This window comes from Stegastes partitus, unplaced genomic scaffold, assembly GCF_000690725.1.
Source record: "Stegastes partitus isolate 25-593 unplaced genomic scaffold, Stegastes_partitus-1.0.2 Scaffold1081, whole genome shotgun sequence".
Classification (NCBI taxonomy): domain Eukaryota; kingdom Metazoa; phylum Chordata; class Actinopteri; family Pomacentridae; genus Stegastes; species Stegastes partitus.
In genome coordinates, this window is record NW_007578812.1 from 162,032 (window position 1) to 180,684 (window position 18,653).

Sequence of the window (18,653 nt, forward strand, 5' to 3'; positions counted from 1 at the left end):
TGTGTGTGTTGGGCTCTGGTGCAGGAAGGTACATGGTTCTGGCACAAAAGCAGGTTCAATTGACTGAAATGTGTGCGAGCGACTGTGTGTGTGTGTGCGAGGTTTGAACTCTGCCCCCGCGAGGAGGCCTGTTCTTTAAATCTGTTGGGATCAATTCCAGCTCGCTGCCTTAATGTCGGCGGAGTAGCTCTCAAAGCAGAGAAATAGATTTTTGGCCTGAACTCTTCCCACCAGGCTTCTCTTCCTCTAGTCCTAATTCTCCCAATCATCGCCGGCTCTTCCACTTGCTTCGCTCTGTGTTCTCTCGTTTGGTTCCTTTCTTTCTTCTCCTTCCGTCTTTTGGCCTCTTTTCCTTTTTTTTTTTTTTGCTTTTCATATTTTTTAAATGCACACCCGCCAATGCCAGCAAACAACTGCATAATGGTCCAGCTCTGCTCCGCTGGACCTCAGTAAATCTGCTGCTGTGGAGCTGCAGAGGAACAAATCCAGGTTTGAGGAAGGTTCACGTCGCTGCCCGTTAGCTCCATCACTCATTTCTGTGGCGTCTTTGGCTTCAGCACATTTTTTATTTTTTTCGCTCGCCTGTTTAGTCATTTAGATCTGAATATTGGCTGCTTTCCTGTATTTTATATTATTCTAAATTAAATATGTTGGGGTTTTTCATCAAAAGAGGCTATTTGTGTCTATTAGTTTGGACTCAATTATGCCTGCCAGCATTTTTTTTTTTTACACATTTCTGGCATTTTATAAACTAAATGATTAATTAAGTACGTCATATAAATACATTAAAAAAACAGACATTCACCGGTAATGAAAATAACAATTAGTTACATCTGAGGGGTGAACAATTAATCAAAATATGATCAAAATCGCTGCGTGGGAAAGTGCCGTATACAAATCACAGGAGATGCAATTTTGTGATAAAGGTCAGATGCGTCAGAACGTTATGAATGAAGCGCTGTGATGCTCCCAGTGTACGAGTCACATGACGCTCATTAACGACCTGCTTATTAGCATGTGTATTATTAGCATACTGGCCTTTTATTATGAAGCACTTGTTCTGCATGACCTGATTCTACTAAGCACATTAGCACAGACTGTGTCTAAAAGCCTGTGCCTTAAATCTGCATTCTTACCACCCGCCAGCAGGGGGCGACGTCTCAGTTTGTCAGATTGTATAGAAGTCTATGAGGAAGTTGGCCGACTTCTCACTTGATTTGTCACCTCGGTCAGTATTTTTCTAATAAGTTTATGGCTTCAAACAATAGTTTCAAGTCTCCTTCAGTACGACATGATGTTTAATTTCAAAGTTATGGTTCACTTTAGAGGAAAATAGAAGATGAAGGAGGGTATGTGAGGAGGCAGCTTTAGAACGGGAAGCATGTTGGTTAATAAACTACTGTTTTGATCAAGACCTCACTTCAACAGGGAACATATTCTGAGTTAGCAAGACTTAATTTGGAGTTATTATATAGTCATTAGTAGTTTAGTGTTTGGCTACATAAGAAGAGACCATATTGGGTATGCTTATCTACATATCGGCATATACGTAGGGTTTTAATGATCACATTTAAATTAGTTATGCAAATTTGTATTATATTTAATATTGTATGATGCTAACTTTATTTATAAATCTAATATTAATGTAACATTAATCTAGTTTCTCAATTGGAATGTACTTTAAGTCAACGTCTGCTGTTTTAAATGCAAAATATGAGTAACAGTGACTTGACTTGACCTTATAATTACTGTAACATTACTTAGTATCAGCGAAATTATTATTATTAATTATTGAAGAACAACTCTTAGTTAATGAACTAGTAGCTCTCAATTCAGGTCATGAATTAATAAGTGCTTTATTATGACTAATAAAGACTCAATAGGCTACTAGTAATAATAATAATAATAATAATAATAATATTAGGAATTGATCAGATTCAGCTTTTCTAGACACTCAAAGATGCTTCACACTCTCAATTATTCATTCACACACATTCATGCCGGCGGTGGTAAACAGCCACAGCTGCCCTGGGGCAGACTGGCTGCCATTCTGCCCCTCCAACCACCACCTCAGACAATCCATTCATCCACACCAGGCCAGGTGGGTCAAATGTCTCGCCCGAGGACACAACGACCAGGTTACAGGGCGGAATCGAACCGCCGACCACCGACTCGCTCTGCCACCTGAGCCACAGCCGCCCCAATGTGTAATAATAGGAAATATATGTATTTTAAGTTTTATTGAAGGATTGAAGAGTTGCATGTTGTCAGCTTCGGTGTAGGGAAATGAAGCAGGAACTAGATTTTATACAGGCTGGAGAAGATGAACTTAATGAATCGAAGCCACTCAGAGTCACGAGGCAGAGACGACTCTCATGTGACGTGTTGTGAAGAGAAAAATGTCCTCTACAACATATAGAGTCATGCATTCACTTTTCAATCATGCTCAAGAATTCAACATAAGTTTTCCTTTTGCACTGAGTAAACTGCTGAAAACTGAAATATGTAATCAGCCCCCGAAAAAGTTAGAGGAAGTTGAGGAATTTAGAAGTGTGCATCCTACTGTAGTGTGCTATTCCCTCTGGTATTTTTAACCCAATTTCTGTGTTCCTTGTCAGGCAGCCTTTGCAAGTTGCTCGCTGATTAAGTTTCCCTACAGCTGCCCATTATGTAGGCCAGGAGCAGTTTGGTGATTTATGTGGCTGCACCTGAGGCGTCGGATGCAGACGGATAATGGAGGGTCAGAGTTCGCCGTCATTGATTTGCTGGAAATATTGTTTTCATCAACTGGTCTAATCCTGGCGGTCACACGGGCTTACATTAATCTCAGCATTTTAAACCTTCATTAGAGGCCCCCTTTGTCTGCAGTTTGCTTTCATTATTTGCTGCCATTTATGTGCTTTGCCGTGATGTGAGACTGTTTTTATCGCCTGTTATTGTGAGGCACATTGCAGAAGCGTCCCCGCAGCGCCGCACAGATTTGTTTTATATGAATGATTTGTTCTGGTAAATTTCTGCCGCCGTAGTAGTCGGTAGCAGGCTGAGCTTTGCTAAAGACATCACTTCAGCTGAGAAAAAATTAACTTTAGCATAGACGGATGGTTTGGGAGGGCGGCGCAATCACAGCTTGTTTTTGGCAATTTGGAGCAGCGCGAGAGAACATCAGACGCTCACTATTGCATTCTGTTTGCAGCTGAACGAGATGATCCGAGCGCCGGTCGAAGGGGATTTCTGGCAGGTCGACCACATCCGGCCGGTGTACAGCGGAGGAGGACAGTGCTCTCTGGACAACCTGCAGACGCTCTGCACCGTCTGCCACAAAGCCGTACGTGAACACTGCGCTCCGCTGCACCCATAACAACCGCAACGCCGGCTTTTAAAGCCAAAGGGCTTAAGGGGCAAAAGCAATTTGTCTAACATTTAAGGTGCACACTGGATGGATCTCTCCTTTATCCTCGTATAAAGGAAAGTCTCATCACTCATGCTGAGGATCATATGTGGTGGCAGTAATGTGATCCATGGTCAAACACATTGATCAAAAGTCAGAGCAGCCCACACAGAGCTATATATTGCCTTTAATAACATCACATGATGTGGCTGTATGACACATTGATATATAGCATTTGTTGGAAAATGCTATATATCTGTCTGGGGAACATTTTCCTTCTTGAGCGTCTTCAGTCAATATTTCATAATTACAGACAATCCACTTCTTAAAAACAGAGCTGATCTCAGAGCAGAGGTTTCAACATGAAACACAGCTCGCATTGTCGCCTCAAATGTGCTTTGCTTTCACGCCAGAAAGCATTTTTGTCAGAGTGGGTGTCAGTTTGGAAGGAAGCGCTTCGTGCGTTGACGTATATAAACTGATGTGGAGACCTGCACGTTCTGATAAGGGGATCCTCTCGCTGTTTATGCCACCGCGCAGACACTTTAATCTAGAGATGCTCAATATATTGATCTCACTTTTCTCTTCAGCTGCCGACTGCAGATTTAACCTCTTACATCATGTTCCATTTTTCTCCACAGAGGACGGCTCAGCAAGCCAGAGAACGGAGCCAGAGGAGGAAGAGCGCTGCCGCTTCCAAGGTTGCGTCAGACATCAGCAGGTTCTTCATCAGGAAATGAAAAGGCAGAAAGGTTTAGTAAGGGGCTGTTGATTCAGTTTGGATAAAGATGTGTCGAGTTTTCTCACCGAGTTAAGTATCAGACGTACCCCCGCCAGATGTTTCCTTTGAGTCTCTTAAATATTCTGCCTCACTTTCTCACGATATCGTCGGCGTCCTGCCGGACCAAATTACAGAGGAAGGTGAAATGGTGCAGATTTACCTGAAAAACAGCGAAGACTGCATCAAATGCAAATTCAGCCAACTCCCCGCTCGTCCCCGAACCGTCACAAGTGCGCCGGTTTTGATTTATGACGGCCCCCTTTTTTTGCTCGAGGCTGAAATGGAGCAGGTTGTTTAGAGAGATGCTGCTATTTTGAGATTTTGCAAACTTGGTGAAAAGTAGCAGGTGAGAGATGAATTGGGGGCTTTGTGATTAAAACTCTACAGCAGCAAACACACCCAGGTGTCCTCATTGGTGCTCTCAACAAGTGTCGCCTCTCTTTGGAAGGACGAGAGTGAAATAAACGCCGTCTTCGTCTCGTTTCTTCTCCTGTTCCTCTGCTGCTTTAACCGCAATTTGGACTGTAAGCACACCAGGACGTTGGTTGTTCCGACAAGCTAGCAAATCGTTTCATCGCCTCAAGTCAGGAACATTATTGTCCATGTTCACGCATCTACCTCCTCTTCAGCTGTGCTTGATGATCTGAGCAGAGCTAAAGTCAGTCAGGAGGGCTATGTTTAGAGAGACGGAGAGCAGAGTTACTATGGAAACAAGGCTTCAGGTTCAGCCATGTCGGGAATATTGAATCTTGTCTTGTGAGAGTTATACAATGAGCCAGACAGACATTAGAAACTCCAATCAATATCAGCAGGCTCCTGTGAAAATGAGGCCGTCACATTCCTCCACAGCAGGGTTTTCGCTTCGCCTCTCGGCTCCGAGGCTCCGCCGTCGACGTCGCGCACGTCGTCGTGTCACGATTTGTCTGTCTGTCAGCCGCGTCAAACTCCTAGCTCAGCAAATTCCGTCATCCCTGGAAAGTTTTAAATTTTTTCTGGCAGCCCCAACTTCTCGCAGCCTATCAGAGCCGTCGGCAGGAGCCACAGCTTCAAACTTTCTCGGAGCCCATGTGGGTGAACGCGTGGGTGTGTGTGTATTTCCCCTACGGCTGCTCCAGGTCTCCACTTAATAAGGCCGTTGTTCCTCTCCTGTCCAAACCGACAAGCTTTGTGAGTAATGAACATCTCCCAGGCAGCCTTCCAACAACAGCAGGTTTCAGTGTCAGTCCCTGTCAGCAGCCAATGACTCTGATCTGCTGTTTTATTACACCCAAAAGGTGTGTGTGTGTGTGTGTGTGTGCAGCAGAGAGAAAGTGAGCGAGGTAGAAAAGTAGCGGCAAAGTGTCGCCGAGCGGGTAAAACGTGTGTGTTTGGCAGCGGGAAAAAAGGTGTGTATTGGAAGAGAGGAGGAAGTGTGTTTGTCAGACGAAGCCATAATGAGGCAGCGCCCCGATGAAGACGTCTCGCGTTGCTCCCAGAGGGGCTTCTGGGTAAAGAGCAGCGCTGCAGCCGCGTGACACTGTTTGCGTTGGACAACCTATCAGCCCAGAGGAGAGACATTACCTCCGCAGGTGATGACAGTAATAAAGACGGACTCAAACACCGACGGACAGCCGCCGAGGTTCGCATGTTTGCTCTCCACCTAACGCGCCCCCCGCTTCCTTTCCTTAAAGTCAGCATTAGAGACAAACTCAACTTTTTTTTTTTTTTTTCCCATCAAGTGAAATCAACAGAGATGTTTCTGCAGGTCACGTAGCAACACGGCGTGCATACGTGGCCAGAATTAGCCCATCAGATAGCTGGCGGAAGTAATTACATAGAATTAGAAAATTACAGGATAGTGACAAAGAAAAGACAGTCGAAAAAGTAGAGAAAAACAGCAGCAAGTGTGGAGAAAAATGAGCACCGAAAACCTGAGGTGATGTTCGATATTTTTCTTTTTGGTCAGTGGTTCCAAAAATCAACAACGAGTGGATCCGTCCTACAGGTTGTGTGTGTGTGTTTCTGAAACCCTGTAATATCGCTCCTCTGAGCCGCCGAGTGTCCAGAAACTGTTCATTAAAAACACGTCTGGGGCGCCTTTAGCTTCTGCAATATAACGCTGGACCGATTCCAAGTGAAAATGTAGTAACAAGAGACCAGTGGCTAACGCTGCTAGCCAGTGTGCTAGCGTGTTTCTGCTGCTGACTGACCGGTTTACTGCACAGTTCTGAGCCAACAGAAACATTACGGTGATCGTTATGGATTAAAATATAAAGATATCAATTCCTGAGGAGAAATGCATGTGCTGCCCTGAAGCAGATGAACTATATGAAGAAGTCAAATTACAAACGCAATGAGCGCATAAATGCATCAGTAATTATAATCCAATAATATTCTGATATGCTGTTTTGCTTAATTAGTACTTTTGCTTTTTTTAAAGATATCTTTTGATGCTAATACTAATAAAATTTGACTTCTAAGAGTATTTTTACACTGTGGTATTGTTATTATTATACAAGATTTGAATACTGTTGACTCTGAACTGTTATAATTGAACAGATCCACATGTTCTGGGTCTGTTTTTCTATTTTTAAATGTTCAAATTGTTATATTTCAGAATACATTGATTCTATAGACCTACAACTTAAGGAATGTAAAGGAAACTTGTGTAACGGTTGGAAGTTTAGCACAAGAATTGTAGATTAATTTAAGTTAAGTGAGTCTTTATATGTTGTTTTCATGATTAGCTTGATTAGCTTGAGCAACCTGCTTCAGTTTTGTGTTCTACACATTAGCTTGTTGCTAGCTGATGCTAAAAAAGAAAAAAAAAGAAGTAAGGTATAAAGGAAGTTTTAGAATTTTTCTGAGAAAAGTTATGCTAACAGAGATGCTAAAATTAGCCTATTGGTGCCTTTAGCTTTAGCTTTAGCTGTCCTCAATATGGAACTCTTATCAGGAAGAGGAGAAATAATTAACTTTTTTGACTTCACTTTTCTTCTAAATATTTTTGTTGACATGTACATGAAATTTTTTTCAACCAACATCCAAACACATAAGTCTGCCCCGAGCTAGCGCTCTGCTAACCGCTACGCTCACAAGCTAACAGAGTTAAAGCTAGCTTGTAGCATCAAATCACAACTGGATAAATGTACGTACAGTTTAATGTAAAGACTCTAAAATGTGTGTATTAGTTTCTGTTCAGTTGCCTCATTTTGTTAATGTGGTGTGTTCATCCGCTGTTGGAAATAGTCCCACAGAAATCCAATAATCACACCTGTTTGTGTCACGTTAGCGAAAACCTACGGTGAGACTAACACGTTGTTGGCTTGGATCATCACATCATCATCAAAAAGAAGAAAGAAAAGCGTCACATTTCCTTCGCACGGTAACACCAGAGATGCCGGTGTTTCTCAATGTGGGTCAGAGGCCCTCCAGGGGCCTGGGTGGGGCTCCTGGGGGTCCAACAGCAAATTGAGAAATAGATTAATATCGCTGTAACTCAATTCCACTGGAACTACCTCAATTACAGATATTACATTAGGTGTAAGAAGGATTATTGTAATTTTCGGGGGTTTATTCTCAGTATCATGTCCCCACAGGTTGAGGTGACAGAAGGCGTCTTTTTAGGGGTCTGTGACATTCAATTGTTGGAAAACTGCTGTTCTAACCAGGCGAGACTTTACAGTAAACTATACAAATCATTCATAATTCAATCAGGATTTGCATTCAGACAGCAAGGCGTTATATTCTGGCCCCATTCCATTGGTTATTCCATTTCAACCTCGCCTGCCCCCATAATCTACTTTGGCCTTTTCAGCTGAAGGAAGCGCTTCTACAAACCCAATCTTGTGTGACAGGTGTGATGGAGAAGGGCCAATAAAAGCCTGCACAGCGCGCTGCGTGCAGCCGCCGGCTCTCCAATCCGTGGCTGAATCCTGCTGTGGTTTGATTCCTGGCTGCCATACTCTCCGCTGTGATCCCTCTGTGTCTGTGACCCTCCCTGCCCTTCAGCGAGGAAAAGGAAATAGACGCGAGGGAGGCCGAACCCCGCTGCTCTCCTTCAGGAATGAAAAACAGCCGCGGCACTGTCTCTGTCATGCCAAAGCACCTCTGATATTCTGTCATTTGGTGGAATGCGAACCGCAGAACCTCATTACAGGAACGGAATGAACCTCCAGTCAGACCTCTGCGGCGCCGTGGTACAACATCGACAAAGCTTGTATTCTAAAAGGCTACACCCATATCATCTAATTGAACTCCGGAGTCGACGTTTAGGAGGCAATTCTTGGCTTTAAACAGCCACAGCCGACGAGAGGCTTTTGTCTTTATTGTCATTTTATCTCTCGGGATGGTGATGAGATGATTAATCATTTCCTGCCGCAGCCTCTCGCTCGCAGAAAGGCTGGCACCGCTCGGCGGAGCGCGACGCCCTGGGTGGAGGAAAACGGTATTATGGCCCAGGTAATTGGTGGAGGACCATCACTCATAAGCGATCTAATTAATCTCATTAAAACACCCTCTCTGGTTGCGCGGTGATGATTCTTGAGGACCAACAACCAGCAACAGAAGGCATTTTCCAAAATGGGCTTATCCATCCTGATGAGTGTCATATACACAGATGATATTGCAGCTGAAGCGAGTAACAGAAAATCGATACAACAATTCCATGTAAACCTCGGCAGGCTATTTTCAAATGTCATTCGGCGTAGTAGGGGATGTGCACTGGTAAAAGGATGCTTTCTCATTGCTCAGCTGGAGACGGCTTTTGTCAAGTCCAAATTCTATTTATTCAAGATGGCTCCCTGGTTGTCTCCCAAGATGCATGGCATGCTGCGGATTAAGACCAAAAACGCAATCAATTCACCCAGCAGGAGATCAGGGGAAATAACAGATAACGTTCTTAGCATAATTCATACAGGCCCCAATCTGGCCAGGATTAATGTATGTCTTGGCCGCGGTTCGCTCTCATTTGTATGTCGGAGCTTGTGCGGGGCTAAATTGGCGCTTCATGTGGTCCATTACAATCAGGCTTTGTTTGAAAAGGCCCCTGTGAGGACTGGATCTGACCACGTTGTTTTACAAGGCAACTGTACTTAATGCAATTTAGGACTGATGTAATCTCATCCATATTTTATAGAGATGTGCTTCTACAGCCGGCTGCGTCAGCACATTAATCTGTGCATGAACCCTTAAAAAAAAAAAGACAGACGTATGTGCAGCGTTAACTCGACATATAGTTCATACACAGAAATGCGACATGCAGGCACACAGGAGTCCCGGCGACACTTGACATCAGAGGAAGAAAGCCACAGTGGGCTACTGTATTAGCGCTTTCCCCTTTCATGTGCGCTGTGTTCAGATGATTGAGGTTAAAAATGGAAAGCCGAACAAAACGCCCTCCAACAAGTTCCCTTTTCATGAGCCTTAAAAGACATCTTTTCATCTCCCATTTCATTTGGCCGCCATTGATCAGCCATCTTTCACAGATTGCTTCCAGACATCTATTCAGCCGCTCCGTCGCTGCTCAGCATGCCTCTATTTCATAGGTCCTAATGGCAAGGTCTGGCTATTGTGCTTAGATTAAAACCTGAATCGCAATCACTTAAATCGCCAATAAAATTCACAGGAAATGGCTTTTGTTGACGCTTGTGAAAAGTGAATCAACAGCTGGGGAAAGTTGAGGCGAAGCCCGGCAGGTTTGTCGGATTTAAGGGGTAAAGCGGGACCTCTCTTGCCTCATCCTGTGAAATTAGGATTTTTTATTTTTTTATTTTTTTTCTTCAGTGCATGAGCCAGAAAAAGGTCATGTCAGTCTTGTGACAAGAGTGACAGGTCTGGGGCATCATTACTGAGACTTGGAAGGTCTGTGTAAGCACCTTTGGTCACCTCAGGAGAATAGATCCCCATTGCGCTGCCGCCGGCCTAATGAGCACAGTCAGCCCTGCGTCTAATGAGCAGAGGGCGATTGCGACTGTCTTCCATCAGCCCTCTGCTCCGGCGCTACAGCATCCCATAATACCTCGAACACGCAGCGTGAGCAGCCCGAACAGCGGCGGATACCTTGTCACACATCAATGCGGCGGCTACCGAGTGTCCTCGCCGCGACTTCGGGAGCCGGAAAAAAAGCGGCGTTGCTTTCGGTTGACTCGGTATTTATTCCACACAGTGGATGAAGTGGCGCGGCAGCATGTGTGAGCAGGCTGCAAGGAATAAATCGAGGCAAGATATCAGCAGCCTGTCCTCTGTGTGGCCGCTTGTTTCCAGCTGGCAAAACATGTTTGGATAAAATCTACTAAAGCAGATCTTTTTTTTTTTTTTCTTCTTTTTAAGTCGAACATTTTGTGCATTCTTGGCATGTCGAACTCTTAAAAAGAACCACTTTAGTTGTGTTCTCAGCCTCTTTGAAATTCATCCTGGAGCATGTCTGATGCTTTATGAACCTGACTCACCCTCCTGCACATGTTGCACATCAAATCTACAGGTTTAATAGTATATCCCAGCAGGAGATCGAGCCCTCGCCTCCACCTTGAGAGGCTGCGTTCCCTCCAAACTGTACGAACGCCATTCAGCGGATACTGGTGGACAGATTGGCTTTGGACTCGGCAACAATTGAATCGCCTTTGGTGGGGATCCAGATCTGGGATTTCTGCCACTAGATGATTATCACCTTGTAGACATAATTATAAAACTAGCAACAACAATAAAAAAAACACACACACACACACTTGATTCCAAAAGTTTGGGATAAGTTTGAAGAGGCCAAGTGGTGAATTTGAGTCTGAAGTGTTAGGAGCTGTTTCTCTGGGTGTAAGTTGGAGACGTGTTCGGCGTTGGCGTCGGCGCTTTATAGTTAGAAAATTAGTCCAATTTAATCAGCAAAGGAAGGGGACATCTTTTCTTAGTAGCAATTATTCTGCAAACTTATATTGGCGTTTTTTTTTTTTAGCGGCTGTGAGGCCTTCGCTTCAGTCCAGATCCTGTCAGTACGGTGAGAATGAGCCGTTTCCTCCGTGAAACAATGACACGCTGCTCACATTAGAATCACTCCGCCGCAGACACACGCTAAAAATACACCTGATTAAAAGTGTGCGAGCAGTCTGTCATCAATCTTTCATCATTTATGTAAATCGGACTTCATGCAAAACCAATTATACCTGTGTCACAAACGTCCATTGAAATTTATTGATAAGTACTCTCACAATTGACTGTTTGAGTGGGTTGCATTTGGCCACTCAACCGTGGACATCTTCACACCCACACCACTTTTTTTTTTCTTTTTTTTTTGAATATTCAGTTATGCCAGTTTCTCAATTACTGCGTGAGTGGGCCGGTGCAAAAAGGGGGGAAAGTTGGCCGTAGCAACATTCGCCATCGGCCCACACAGAATTATTCTATGTGATGATATAAATCTTGTTTAATTATGCGACGGCGGGGCAGGTTTGCCAGCCGCGATGAAAGGGAGCGAGGTGTTCAGACATACCTGGAGAAGCTTTTCAGCGAGTTGGACGGTTTAGCACGCAATCCTGAGAGTGCAAGAATCCAGTCAACACCGCGCCAGTGTTTATATAAGTCCACACCATGAGATAATTCCACTTTTTTTCTAAAAAGTAGTTTTGAACACATGATGTCCTAGATTCATATCTGGTGTATTAGCGAACAGGCGCCGCTCGCAGCAAATAGGAAGTCTGGCGTTGGGTGTCTGGCAGCAGCTGGACGCTTAGGATCCATTTTGTCACCTGATATATGAGCGTGATTTGGATGGGTTGAGTGAGATTACATTTCTGCACGTGAAGAAGACAAAAACTTTTTAAAGGAGGTAAAAGCAAGAATCTTTCAGAGGCTGCAGTGACAAATTATTGTTTTATGACAAAGTGTCTCCGGTGCTGTTAAAGGCATCGGTGTGCCTCAAAAGAACACCGTCGCCCTGCTGTGTCTGAAGCCAAACTTAACTCTGCCTGTTACAAATGGTCAGAGGAGAGTAGAAAGCCCAACGTCGTAGCATCCCAGTATCATGCCGTACTGGGTGATTACGCACCTCGTGATTCATATTTATTGGCAGCGTTCTGTGCAGGAAATATAAAAATGTTGTCGTCACCGTGAGGTTGCCAGGCAACTACAGTAGCTTCAGAGAGGTCGCTGCTCCCAGCTCACACATCCTCTTGGTCTTAAAAGTGACACTAGCGCTGTCGTGGCTTAAACCTGCGTTACTTGTAACAGCCAGCAGGGGGCGACTCCTCTGGCTGTTTGATTGCATAGAAGATGGTGAGAAAATGACCCGACTTCTCGCTTGATTTGTTACCTCAGGAAACATTTTCTGATTTAGTTTATGGTCTCAATCGCTAGTTTTAAATCTCCTTTAATGTTCATCAGGTAAATTATGCTCCCATCGTCTCCATAGTTTTGCAGAAATACAAGAAAAATATCGGCATTGGGAATAAAAGAAAACAGCAGTGATCTAGATTTAGCAGAATCAACCAATTTCTTGCATCCTGTGACGTCGTAGACGGGGTTCTCTCCAGAGTAGTGGTCCGTTACGCTGCTGCCTGGGCCGATACGCTGTTTTCAAGGGTATGCAACGGGAAAATACGTAACAACAAGCGCCGATGGAGTTTCACGACTGTCGACTTCGCTGCATCGCTAGCGTGTTCCCCGCTAACCGAACCTTCCTCCCTGGTACGCTGTGGAAGAGATGGCTAAGATAGGATGATTTACCAAGAAAGAAATGAAGCCAACGGGTTAAGTTCCAAAAACTGCAGTTCCTCACATGTCCACTTGGGGCTGACCCTACACATGAGTCAGTTCCCATAGACTTCCATGTTGTTACAGCAGAAATAACCAGTTTACAGCTTGGAACAAATAAACAGTTTAGGTCTCAGTAGTTAATCATCTCACTCATGACAACGACAGGATGGTTGACGTTTTGTATCATTCACCTGTTTAAACTGTAATAAGGCTTAAAGTTGTGTGTAAATAAGGGTGTGGCTGTACTGAGTGGCAGGTTGGTGTTGTTAGAGACATTTGCCTCGACTCTGCTCACAATCTACCTTTTTGCTCGTTTTAGGATTAGTTGGGAGTTAGGAGGAGCCGACAGCGGAGCCACTCGGCTGAGCTTCAGCGAGCCTGCAGGTGATGTCATCCATCTTTGTTTACAGTCGATGTGATTTGCACACAATAAGTTATCGGAGCAGCCGGAGAAAGAACTTTAATTCTCGCCTCCTGCAGGAAGTGGGCCCGATTGTTAAGACGGTAGGGATCGGAAAACAACACAAATGAACTGTTGGATGCATTCTGCTTGATTCCATCTTCAAAGAGATGTTGGGGGAGGTGTTTCGATTGGAAACACCTCCCCCAACATCTCTCTGACAACATCTCCGCTTCGTTTGAGGCATGCTAACGCCTAAGGGTCTCTGGCTTCTGAAAGGTCCTCACATGTCCTTTTCATGTTAATCTTCCTTGGGAGGGCTTCCCATTTTCCCCCTCACAACACCAAAACCAGCAGTGTTTATGATTGTATACGTTCCTCCTCACACCGTGCAGCGTCGGGGCTTTTTAATAGATTAGCTAAGGTCAGATGAAATTTTAATAATGTTTGTGGCTGGCTTTAGGTGTAGAGAGGAGAGGAAAAAAAAGGCAGATGGAGAGTAATGAAGGTGATACAAGCAGCAAACACAACAATCAAACACAGTCAAAGAAACAGAGCAAACAAATAAAGGTAGAGCGTTTGCATCGCGATGTGGTGCATGAACGCGTCCAGATGGGCAAACATGCTTCATAAGTTATTTATAGTGTCAGATGTACAGAAGCATATGTGCTGGAATGAGTGACTGAGTCTTTGTTAAATTAATGAGAGGCTGATTCAAAGACAGAAAATGAAGATAATAAGGGGACACCGGCACACACGGGAGGAATTATCCTGCAGCAGGTGCATCTTTTGGATATTTCTCCGAGACACACACGGCGGATTAGCTTTGTTACACCCACGAATGCACACACAGAGGCATGAATCACCGCCACACACACACACACACACACACACACACACACACACACACCTCTGCTGTTAGGAACATGTTGATAGAAAATTACAGATGTTTCAGCAGCAAAGCAATATTTTGTCGTCATTACCTCGGTGTCGGCGCTGTAATGTTTGACACAGCATTACGGCAACACGGGCGAACAAAGAGGAGGGGAAAGAAGAAAAAAAAAAAAAGTTCCACCTGCTGTGCTTCTCTGGCGCAGCAGGTATACAAATATATAGCTCCGTGTTATTGTGTAACACTGTATTTATGATGCAGTTACAGAATCAAGATACCGTTATCGCATCTCCAAAACCGAAACCAGAGCCACTATTTTCATCCGCGCTGCTTCACCTCAAAATATCAATAAAGCCTTGGCAGCACCCCCACTGCTTCACCCCGCTGCTGCGAACACACAAAACCAGATTTCTATGCTCTGTCGACCCAAATCCAGCTTTGGAAAGCCTCAACTCCTACCTTTCCAATTCAGCTTTCTCAATAACCAACTCATCCTCCTCCTCATCCTCCCACTCGGCCTCATAATCCATAACGTTTTGTTTCGCTGCTACGCCGATGACACCCAGCTGCATCTCCCACAGAAACCTGATGATCCAAATAGCTGCTACGAGTACAGGACGTCCAAGGACTTCTACCGGCTCGATGTTCTTTTTAAGTGACCAACCCTCCACAAAAAAAATCATCACCGCAAGAAAACCAGCACCGCTGTTTATGTCCTTGCGCACCCCTTTGGAATGCATTTCCACATTTTTACTGATCATTTTCGAGCATCTGAAAGCTCCGGCCGCCGCACGGTTCTGCTCCGAACCTCGGCGGCACTTCCTGAGGCTGGGTTGCGCAACAATAGAGTCAACGCATTAACCGTGTTCAGATAAACATCAGAGCTCATTTAGTTGCACAAGGTCTGCGTAGCTGCGCGTTATATATTCTACATAAATTACAACCGTTCACTCCACCGAGGAGCTTCTTCCAGAACAAGCAGACAATATTAATCAATTGTATATTTCCTGGAGGTTACTGCAGCCTCCAACGACTCTTTTGTTTTATTACTCACTTCATAACTTAGCGAATGCAAAGACTATGAGCTGAGTTTCCTTCTTCTTCTTCTTCTTTTTTTTTTCGTGATTAGTCATCGGTTGTTGCCATGGAAACAAAGCTCTATAACAGGGTTAGGGAAGGCAGCGGTTTAAACGTATATTTAGTTTATGTGTAAAGTGGGATTCAGTTTTCATATAGTGGGAAACAAAAGCTATGAACACGATCACTTTGAAAACTTTTTATGGTGAACAGAAAAGTAATGTTGGCCTTTATTTAGAGTCCAGGTTGGAAAATGAAGTCAATGCAGAAATGCTGACAAACTGCAGTACCTCCAATGTCCACTTGAGGCAGACTCACAAAAATTAGTTAATCCCTATAAGCATATTTACATCCTGGTAAATTATCCAACCCACCTGTTTAAATTGTATTAATAATTAATAGCATGGCCATTCGGAAACAGTGGATGACGGTGACGTTAGCATTACCCGCCTTGTCATTAGTTAGGTCGACTATTTTTAGCTGTTCACAAGCTAGTTGCTAATTTGCCTTTGTTAGCATAGCAGTTTCCTGCTGCTGCTGCTAAATGACGATGAGAGCCGTGAGACTGAACCAAAACAGTAAAGCTGCACAAGCAGTTGAACACCCCGTAAAACAGTTAGCTAAACGATGCAAAAACACTGTTGACAGCTGAGACAACACGTAGAACCAGGTGATTATTTTCTCTGGGTTCCTGTAAATGACCCCTGTCACACTCTGTCTGGTCATTGGTTCCATTTTTAGCATAAAAATATTGATATGTGCAGCTGTAATTTGAGGTAGCATGCTAACCCATGTTAGCTTTAAAACAAGGTTGTAATTCTTTGGATAAATATCAGTCGTGACACTGCAGATGTATACAAATAAATCTACATCCAGAAGATGACAAATTTAAGAAAATGTCTTTGAAAGTGTCTTCGTAACGGCTTTTCTTTTTTTTCCCTGAAGCCTTGTGATAAATATGTTAGCATTCCCGCTCAGTTTTTTTCTTCCTTCGGCTTGTTTGTACTTCAAATATTGTCACAAAAGTGGCTGGAGCACTGAAGGGGTAAACAGCTAGCGGTTGTCGTTACACATGAGGCTTGCAATTAACATCATGTTAAATATTTTACTTTGGCGGTATGAAAATGTGGCTTTTCTTGAACTTCAGACGTCCAGGCTAGCTGCTTCCAGTCTTTAGCAAAGCGTTGCCTGTAGCTTCCCATTTAGCGCCATATCGACCTCATCTGCTAAAAAGCAAATGCATGTATTTATATTTCGAAAACTACCCCTTTAATAGACATCAGGCTATGCAATCACTTTTTTTATGCACTTTAATTAATTTGAGGGAAATTAATACACGGAAATGCACGATTTTTATTATTAACCTGATTAACATTGTTATTAATACTTTCCGTTGTTGAGGCCCTGATGACAAACCCCATAGCAGAGTATAAACTGAACCATTAGGAGGAAAATAATTATTAGGGTAGGTATTTTGTGATTGCAGGGTCATTATGCTCTCCCTAATGAAACAAACCAGCGGAGAGCCTCCATCTCGGCTGTAGCCGTTATCATCGCCCTTCAGAGAATATAAAAAGGAAAACACTTCAGCAGCAGGCTAATTAAAACCAGAGAGGTCTGGATGAGGAGGCCAAACAACCCACACAGGTGGCGGGCACGTCACTGTGTGTGTGTGTGTGTGTGTGTGTGTGTGTGTGTGCGAGCTGCTGTAGCGCATCATGTTTATGCATGTCTGTGTGTGTCTATATGAGTGTGGGTGTGTGTGAGGTAGCAATTCATGTTTTTTTTTTCTGTTCTTTTTTATTTGTGTGGTACATCTGTGAGTGTGTGTGTGAGGCAGAAACGATTGTGTGTGTGTGTGTGTGTGAGGCAGCAGTTTCTGTTTGTGTATGTGTGTCGGAGGTGTATGATTGTTAGAGGAGCCTTCCATTCATTTTAATGGCTTCAGCCTCCACCGCTGTCGCTTCATTCTGCTGCCTCCACTGCTGACAGGAAGGACCTAGCAGCTTTCATCTGACAGGACCCTGCTCAAATAGGCCATTGGTGCACCATAATTAGTTCAAATGTCGAAGCCGGTGAATTATTGATGATTGGGGACGAGAAGGGAGGAAGACATTTCACATCAACTGTGTGTGTGTTTTTTTTTAGCTGTCTCTTTTTAAAGGACAGCTGGTGCTGTGCGGTTCCCACCACAAACATGAATCTCTGGTGTTCGGGCCGCGAGAGGATGCATTTGCATCGGGCGGAGAGATAAACTGGGGTAGTAAAGGGAATAATTACAGAGTAAAACTGTGAAATAATGTCTTGTTTTTCACTGGGAACAGCTGGCTAAAGAGAGAACTACAGCTTTTTTTTTTTTTTTTTGTTAGTATGTGAAAAATACCTTAGCACTGGTTGGAAACAAAAAGTAAACCACACCATGAAGACAGAAGCTAATTTATTCTGCTGCCAATCATTGGATATAATTGCGCTACCATGGTATAATGGCAGCCCGTGCCCAGTCATTTTCCCCCTCCGGCTCTATCTCAGGTACTTAGAGGGGTTTCCATCAGCTCCTGATTTTTCAAGAGAGACCTCTCAGACAGAAATGACAATGGACTTTCAATGGCTTATAATTATGCCACTTTCCTGCACAATTTCCTGGGCATCATTTGCATTAAGACTCATATGGGTGTAAGTGCAGCACATGCTGCTCTGCAAAGGCCCTTTGATCCGCTCCGCCACTGAAATTACCAAGTGCCGTGACTTTTTCCTGGAATGTCTGCGAGCCCCCGCCGTCCGACAGTTATCTGAATCTGTTAATGAGATGGATCAAGTCCAGAGTTTGTGGCAGCTGACACGTGTGTGTTTGTGCGATTGTTTTGACGGAGGATCACAAAGTGTGCACCTCGGATTTATGCCATGAAAACCTGCGTCCTTTTTTCAAGGTTATTCAACACTGCGTCTTGTTTGCTTTTTTTTTTTTTTTTTTTTTAATTCCTGTAAAAACAGAGAAAATGATCCTGGATGTTTGTGCTGCTGAGCTGCCCCTGCTGGCACCGGAGGCCAAAGGTAATACTGCCATCTAGTGTACGCGAGGCGACACGACAGCTATGAACCTCTCACACATCATGACAGAAAAAAGGGATTTTTTCTCCTTAACTTCTATTCTATGTATAAAATAATGGTTGCCGTGGCTGGTAGTATTCGTCAGACAGCTGGATAACATCAGAAAAGAGCAGAACTAAATGAAGAAAATGTCTTAAATTGTCTTTTTTAGTGCAACCTGACCACCCGTTAACTTCTAATCTGCTGCTCATAATGGTGATAACGGCGTTCCTGTGTGCAACCTTTGCGGCTCTGAACAGTATGCTCCTCTTCTTTGACTTGTAATTAGGAGCTTGGATGGTGTTTT

General features: G+C 43.9%; 1 protein-coding gene across 1 annotated transcript in view; it reads left to right on the forward strand.

Annotated features, from left to right (window-relative positions):
* zranb3 (zinc finger, RAN-binding domain containing 3) overlaps nt 1-4,567 on the forward strand; it is a 99,779-nt gene extending 95,212 nt beyond the window's left edge. Inside the window, exons 21-22 of the mRNA XM_008295863.1 lie at nt 3,194-3,325; nt 4,030-4,567. Coding sequence (XP_008294085.1) covers nt 3,194-3,325; nt 4,030-4,128 — 231 coding nt within the window. The 3' untranslated portion in view covers nt 4,129-4,567. The remainder of the gene's footprint in view (nt 1-3,193; nt 3,326-4,029) is intronic.
* The last annotated feature ends 14,086 nt before the right edge of the window (nt 4,568-18,653 follow it).